Here is an 8,641-nt window from a genome sequence, read left to right on the forward strand (position 1 = left end):
GATGACATCACTCATATAATGACATGAGGTCAGACATCATCCTGCCCCTGGTGATGACATCACTCATATAATGACATGAGGTCAGACATCAGCCCGCCCCTGGTGATGACATCACTCATATAATGACATGAGGTCAGACATCATCCTGCCCATGGTGATGACATCACTCATATAATGACATGAGGTCAGACATCAGCCCGCCCCCTGGTGATGACATCTCTCATATAACGACATGAGGTCAGACATCAGCCCGCCCCTGGTGATGACATCACTCATATAATGACATGAGGTCAGACATCAGCCCGGCCCTGGTGATGACATCACTCATATAATGACATGAGGTCAGACATCATCCCGCCCCCTGGTGATGACATCACTCATATAATGACATGAGGTCAGACATCAGCCCGCCCCTGGTGATGACATCTCTCATATAATGACATGATGTCAGACATCAGCCCGCCCCTGGTGATGACATCTCTCATATAACGACATGAGGTCAGACATCAGCCCGCCCCTGGTGATGACATCACTCATATAACGACATGAGGTCAGACATCAGTCCGCCCCTGGTGATGACATCACTCATATAATGACATGAGGTCAGACATCATCACGCCCCTGGTGATGACATCTCTCATATAACGACATGAGGTCAGACATCAGCCCGCCCCTGGTGATGACATCACTCATATAACGACATGTGATCAGACATCAGCCCGCCCCTGGTGATGACATCACTCATATAATGACATGAGGTCAGACATCAGCCCGCCCCTGGTGATGACATCACTCATATAATGACATGAGGTCAGACATCATCCCGCCCCTGGTGATGACATCACTCATATAATGACATGAGGTCAGACATCAGCCCGCCCCTGGTGATGACATCACTCATATAATGACATGAGGTCAGACATCATCCCGCCCCCTGGTGATGACATCACTCATATAACGACATGAGGTCAGACATCAGCCCGCCCCTGGTGATGACATCACTCATATAATGACATGAGGTCAGACATCAGCCCGCCCCCTGGTGATGACATCACTCATATAACGACATGAGGTCAGACATCAGCCCGCCCCTGGTGATGACATCACTCATATAATGACATGAGGTCAGACATCAGCCCGCCCCTGGTGATGACATCTCTCATATAATGACATGAGGTCAGACATCAGCCCGCCCCTGGTGATGACATCACTCATATAACGACATGAGGTCAGACATCAGTCCGCCCCTGGTGATGACATCACTCATATAATGACATGAGGTCAGACATCATCACGCCCCTGGTGATGACATCTCTCATATAACGACATGAGGTCAGACATCAGCCCGCCCCTGGTGATGACATCACTCATATAACGACATGTGATCAGACATCAGCCCGCCCCTGGTGATGACATCACTCATATAATGACATGAGGTCAGACATCAGCCCGCCCCTGGTGATGACATCACTCATATAATGACATGAGGTCAGACATCATCCCGCCCCTGGTGATGACATCACTCATATAATGACATGAGGTCAGACATCATCCCGCCCCCTGGTGATGACATCTCTCATATAACGACATGAGGTCAGACATCAGCCCGCCCCTGGTGATGACATCTCTCATATAACGACATGAGGTCAGACATCAGCCCGCCCCTGGTGATGACATCACTCATATAACGACATGAGGTCAGACATCAGTCCGCCCCTGGTGATGACATCACTCATATAATGACATGAGGTCAGACATCATCACGCCCCTGGTGATGACATCTCTCATATAACGACATGAGGTCAGACATCAGCCCGCCCCTGGTGATGACATCACTCATATAACGACATGTGATCAGACATCAGCCCGCCCCTGGTGATGACATCACTCATATAATGACATGAGGTCAGACATCAGCCCGCCCCTGGTGATGACATCACTCATATAATGACATGAGGTCAGACATCATCCCGCCCCTGGTGATGACATCACTCATATAATGACATGAGGTCAGACATCATCCCGCCCCCTGGTGATGACATCTCTCATATAACGACATGAGGTCAGACATCAGCCCGCCCCTGGTGATGACATCACTCATATAACGACATGAGGTCAGACATCAGTCCGCCCCTGGTGATGACATCACTCATATAATGACATGAGGTCAGACATCATCACGCCCCTGGTGATGACATCTCTCATATAACGACATGAGGTCAGACATCAGCCCGCCCCCTGGTGATGACATCACTCATATAATGACATGAGGTCAGACATCAGCCCGCCCCTGGTGATGACATCTCTCATATAACGACATGAGGTCAGACATCAGCCCGCCCCTGGTGATGACATCACTCATATAACGACATGAGGTCAGACATCAGTCCGCCCCTGGTGATGACATCACTCATATAATGACATGAGGTCAGACATCAGCCCGCCCCTGGTGATGACATCACTCATATAACGACATGAGGTCAGACATCAGCCCGCCCCTGGTGATGACATCTCTCATATAATGACATGAGGTCAGACATCAGCCCGCCCCTGGTGATGACATCACTCATATAACGACATGAGGTCAGACATCAGTCCGCCCCTGGTGATGACATCACTCATATAATGACATGAGGTCAGACATCATCACGCCCCTGGTGATGACATCTCTCATATAACGACATGAGGTCAGACATCAGCCCGCCCCTGGTGATGACATCACTCATATAACGACATGTGATCAGACATCAGCCCGCCCCTGGTGATGACATCACTCATATAATGACATGAGGTCAGACATCAGCCCGCCCCTGGTGATGACATCACTCATATAATGACATGAGGTCAGACATCATCCCGCCCCTGGTGATGACATCACTCATATAATGACATGAGGTCAGACATCAGCCCGCCCCTGGTGATGACATCACTCATATAATGACATGAGGTCCGACATCATCACGCCCCTGGTGATGACATCTCTCATATAACGACATGAGGTCAGACATCAGCCCGCCCCTGGTGATGACATCACTCATATAACGACATGAGGTCAGACATCAGCCCGCCCCTGGTGATGACATCACTCATATAATGACATGAGGTCAGACATCATCCCGCCCCTGGTGATGCTTCTTGGGTAAAACCTTGCCGGAGAATACAGTGGGCGCCCGTCATGGGCGACGTGGTGATATAAGTGGTCAGTGCTGATGACATCACACAGCCAGGAGGAGCGATGTCATCAGATGATGTCACAGCTGTCGCTTTGCCCTGAATCTTTTTTCCTTGTTTTTTGCAGACATGACGATGGATGAAGTGCGGGAGTACGAGCGGACGATTCAGGAAGCCACCAACAGGAAAATTGGGATCTTCCCGCCAGCCATATCCATCACTGACATTGCGCTGCCTTCCTGTTCCCGTAGCGGACCCTCCAGTGCACCTTCCACCCCTCTGACCACCGAGGCTCCAGAATTTCTGACTGTTCCCAAAGACCGACCCCGGAAGAAATCCGCCCCGGAAACGTTAACGCTGCCGGACCCCGCCCTTAGCGCACAAAGCATGTTTAAGAGTAACAAGTCCGCTCTTCCCGAGTAACTGGTCCGAATCCCCTTCCAAAAAGGAGGCGTAGAAATCCTAAAAGGAGGAGCGAGGAAGCCACAGCCATGTCCTCCTCTGGCCGGGGCGCTCCTTCCCGCTGCTCCACCCTTCATTTATCCCGTTGCTTGTTCTTCGACATTCAGGCTGTGACTTCGTCGGTCTGACCATTCGCATATTGTATTCTTCTAGAACAAAGAACTTTTTTTTTTGTTTTTCTTATGGGAACTCCAGACTGAAAGCTTTAACCCCTCGATAGACAGGGAGTATAAACTGGCTGACGCGTTTCGCTCAGCCCCGAATCTGCTTCTCAGTGCGGAGCTGCGTACGCATTACGGAGAGACCATCTGCATGTATCAATCTTTACTAACGGTTATGACAGGAGCAGACTGAGCTTGCAGGGAGGCTGTGATACCTCGTCCAGGAGCCCCAGTGACAGATGTAGGGGCCCATTACTAAACATGGGGGATGGAAAAGTGGTTCCCCCATTGGCCATCAGCATCCATAGAATGCGGGTCGGTATGGTTGTCTCCTGTCGCTCAGAGGTTGCAATTTATGAGCCATGTTGTTTGCCGGTGCTACTTCTGCCGAGCATAGAGGAAGCTGTAGTTTAGTTCAGAGACGATTAGTTAGTAATATTTCGCTACCACTTTGATTGCTGGAAGTCTTTATCTTCTTATTCCTGGAAATAGAACAGTTAAATGGCGCTCCTCGAGGGTGTAGCTTTCACTCCTTGGGGGTGGGGCTTTAACTTTTTATGGGTCAAAGCTTTGACTACTTGGATGTAAGGTTTTCACTTCTCATGGTGGTGTATTTTACTCCTTGGGGGTGGGGCTTTCACTCTTCAGGTGAGAGGTTTCACTCCTCATGGGTGTGGTTTTCTTGTGGGTGGGGGCTTTCTCTCTTTTGTGTCGGAGCGTTGACTCCTCATGTGCAAAGCATTCACTTCATCATGGAGTGTTTTTCACTCCTTGGGCGTGGGGCTTTCACTTCTCATGTGGGTGTCTTTTACTCCTTGGGCGTGGGGCTTTCACTCCTCAGGTGAGAGAGGCTTTCCGTGTCCTTTACTCCTTGAGGGTGGGGCTTTCACTCCTCATGGGTGTGGTTTTCTTCTCCGTGGAGGGTGGGGCTTTAACTCTTTTGGGTAAAAGCTTTGACTATTCAGGTGTAAGATGTTCACTTCTCATGGGGGTGTATTTTAGTCCTTTGGTGTAGGGCTTTCACTGCTCAGGTGAGAGGCTTTCCATATCCTTTACTCTTTGAGGGTCAGGCTTTCACTCAGGTGAGAGGTTTCACTCCTCATGGGTGTGGTTTTCTTCTCTTTGGAGGGTGGGACTTTCATTCCTTTGGGTCAGAGCTTTGACTCCTCATGTGCGAAGCATTCACTTCCTCATGGGGTGTCTTTTACTGCCTGGGGGTGGGGCATTCACTCTTTTGGTCAGAGCTTTGACACTTCAGGTGAGAGGCTTTCACTTCCTCGTGAGGTGTCTTTCACTACTTCAGGGTGGGGCTTTCACTCCTCATGGGTGTGTTTTATTCCCCTGGGGGTGGTGCCTTTAACTCCTTGGGGGTGGGGCTTTCAGTTCCCACGTGGGAGGCTTTCACTCCTCATGGGTGTGTTTTATTCCCCTGGGGGTGGTGCCTTTAACTCCTTGGGGTGGGGCTTCCGTTTCTCACGTGGGAGGCTTTCACTCATGGGTGTGTTTTTATTCTCCTGGGGGTGGGGCTTTCATTCCTGTAGTCAGAGCTTTGACCCATCAGGTGAGAGGCTTTCACTTCCTCTTGGGTGTGTCTTTCACTCCTTGGGGGTGGGGCTTTATTTCCTCAGGGGAGTGCCTTTCTGCTTGGTTGCATGTTAGACATTATAATTGTATTCTAGATTAACGGGTACGCGCATCCTCCATACAGATGTAGCATGAAGACACCTTGCTGGGCTCAGGACAGCAAGGAAACCACAGATGTCAATAAGGAGCCATGTGTACATAGCCATCACAAGTCTCTCACTTTAGATCAGACGATCGGGGTCTTTTTATTTCTTCACATCTTAGTTCTGCTTTTTTCTCGTATTTTGTGTCTTAGAACAAGAGGGCGGCACATATTATAATTAGACGTCTAGTAGGGGCGCTTATACTTTCTGGCATTTGGCCATTTTTTTATATATTTCTCTGTTTTCAATGTTTTTCTAATATCATTATTTGCGTATTTCTTGTGTTTTTGCATCGTATTTACACTCGTTATTATGGCGGCCGACTATATCGCCGTCCGCTAATTAGGTTGTTCATTTTGTGACCCAGACGGAACAGATTTGGCTCCAGAATAGTTTTTGTAAAGGAAAGAAAAATGATCTCATACAGTGGAAGAATCGGCGACACAATCAGAAGAACTGATCCGCCACGGCTAATCGGCCCCACAAATTCCTAAAGCTTTCAGATAATACCGGCGCCGTTAACGGTTAGGGATACGTTGTATCCACAGCTGCCCTGGGACATATTTCGGAAGATGTCTCTCCAGATAATGATTTGACGTTGTCAGGTAGCCTCCATCTTTGGGATACGTCCTATGGACTGGGAGAACAGGAGATTTTTGGAATGTTGTACAGAATTTTTTTAAATGTTTTTGGAAAAAAAAATTAAATGAAAAAAAAAAAAAAAAACATGGAGAGAGATCTCCTGATAGTTTTCCGTCCAGGAAGGCATGAGGTCACTTTATTACGGATGCACCTTCTTCTGGCCATGGGTCTCGTGCTGGAGGTTAGTGACCTCCAGGATTGACCTAAAGGGGGTCTTCAGCCTGGACCCAAGGGGGTCTCAAACCTCCACCCAAGGGGGTCTCAATCCTCCACCCAAGGGGCTCTCCAGCCTCCACCCAATTGGGTCTCAATCCTCCACCCAATTGGGTCTCCATACTCCACCCAAGGGGGTCTCCGGCCTCCTCCCAATTGGGTCTCCATCCTCCACTCAAGGGGGTCTCCATCCTCCACCCAATTGGGTCTCCATCCTCCACCCAATTGGGTCTCCAGCCTCCACTCAAAGGGTCTCCATCCTCCAACCAAGGGGGTCTCCAGCCTCCACTCAAAGGGGTCTCCATCCTTCAACCAAGGGGGTCTCCAGCCTCCACTCAAGGGGGTCTCAAACCTCCACCCCAGGGGATCTCCATCCTCCACCCAATTGGGTCTCCGTACTCCACGCAATTGGGTCTCCATACACCACTCAAGGGGGGTCTCCATCCTCCACTCAAGGGGGTCTCCATCCTCCACCCAATTGGGTCTCCAGCCTCCACTCAAATGGGTCTCCATCCTCCACTCAAGGGGGTCTCCATCCTCCAGCCAAGGGTGTCTCCGGCCTCCACCCAATTGGGTCTCCATCCTCCACTCAAGGGGGTGTCCATCCTCCAACCAAGGGGGTCTTCAGCCTCCACCCTAGAGGGTCTTCGACCTCCACCTAAAGGCTTCTGAACACCTTTCTAATGTCTACTCTGATGACATTGGTAAATGGCTGCCCAATGCCAGTAAGGTTGCAGTAAAGAAGTTAGCCATGAGCTGGAGGTTACAGATTTAGCCAAGGCTTCGCCCCGCCATTTTCCCCATCTGGTGATCATTCGATTAGCAAAATCCGGGCCGGACAGGGGGTCAATGAACAACATTAATCTCAGTTTAGGGTTAGGATTGGCTATCCTTCGCAAGTCTCAACCGATTGTACAATCCGATTGGCCGACAATAATTACCTTTCAGTGTAATGTGGGCAAGTGTCTGAATCTAGGTCCCGGGACCCTCAGGTAGATCTCTCCGTATATAGGAGGAGGCCACAGTCGCCATGTTCTTGGCTCGTACCAATCTACAAGCTCAGGGAGTGAGAAAAGCCCTTCATCCCCGGCGCCGCTGATCCGGCTCTTCCGTTTTCTGGTATAGGGGGTCACTTATTTTTTCCTGTTCTATGGCTCCCTTCTCCTGGGATGATTTTCTTCCGTCGGACTGTGACATTTTTCAGGACCAATATATTAAAAAATAAAAAAAATGTACAAAAACTTTGATTTTTGGAAACTTTCGTGTTACTGTTAGATTTGGGCCCCGATTGGTTCCAGCAGCGACTGTTGTTTGTGCCTCGTTCATGATTTTTTACATGATTTTTTCTGTGAACAATTTTCTCTCCGGGACCCGACTGAACACAAAATCTAATTTACTTTTTATTTGTAGGTTTGTTTTTTTTTACTGTAAAACGGCGCCAAAAACCGACAAAAGGTTAAAAAAAAAAAAGGTTGATCTTTCCCTTTTTAATCAGGGATGTGTATCTCTTCTCCCTCCCCCTTCACTATTCTGTGCGAAGGAAACATTTCATTATTAGAAATGTGTCCGGGCGTCCACTGTCTGTACTAATAGTGAGGGGGCTCGTCCCATCGCCCGCCACCACCGACTGTGAAACCAGCGCATGATAATCCGCACGACTGCCATCTTCTCACCTTATTTATTGTCTTCTTTTTCCTTTCTCCTTATGTCGTCTTGTAAATAAACTTCCAAAAAATCTTTACAAGAGTTTGTGTTGTCTTTTAAATCTGACTCCTCCCCCTCATTTATATGCGTATGACCCCCTTCTTCTCATTATCATAAATATGACACTTACATATATCTGACCCAACCTCTAAGTTTTGGAGTTCCCCTTTATGTTCATAAACAGCTGAGGGAAAGTTGACAGCTGGGAAGGGGCCAATAGCCGTAAAGGTTCCCAGGCTATGAATATGAGCTCAAAGCTGTTTGCTTAGCCTTTACTGGTTATTATAGAGGAACCCCCCTCCCCCCCAATAAAAAATAACATAGGTTCCCCCTTATATTTACTAACCAGATAGCTGTTGGCTGATATTACTAGCCTAGGCAAGGGCCGGGGATATTGGCCCCCTCCCAAACGAAGAACATCAGATCTCAGCCGCCCCAGAAGAAATGAACTCTAGTTTTCTGCATGATTCAGTCCCCCAACGTGTAGCACTGGAGGCAGCAGCAACAGCTCCGAGCCACAGTCTGCAATGCTAGGTATAAGAAACCGTTCTTTATTTTTCT

At 48.8% G+C, this 8,641-nt stretch overlaps 1 protein-coding gene across 1 annotated transcript in view; it reads left to right on the forward strand.

Annotated features, from left to right (window-relative positions):
* PITPNC1 (phosphatidylinositol transfer protein cytoplasmic 1) overlaps window positions 1-8,120 on the forward strand; it is a 91,804-nt gene extending 83,684 nt beyond the window's left edge. The window contains exon 9 of the mRNA XM_077254697.1: window positions 3,299-8,120. Within this exon, the coding sequence (XP_077110812.1) occupies window positions 3,299-3,594 (296 nt within the window). The 3' untranslated portion in view covers window positions 3,595-8,120. The remainder of the gene's footprint in view (window positions 1-3,298) is intronic.
* Window positions 8,121-8,641: the final 521 nt, after the last annotated feature.

This window comes from Ranitomeya variabilis, chromosome 4, assembly GCF_051348905.1.
Source record: "Ranitomeya variabilis isolate aRanVar5 chromosome 4, aRanVar5.hap1, whole genome shotgun sequence".
NCBI classification, from domain to species: domain Eukaryota; kingdom Metazoa; phylum Chordata; class Amphibia; order Anura; family Dendrobatidae; genus Ranitomeya; species Ranitomeya variabilis.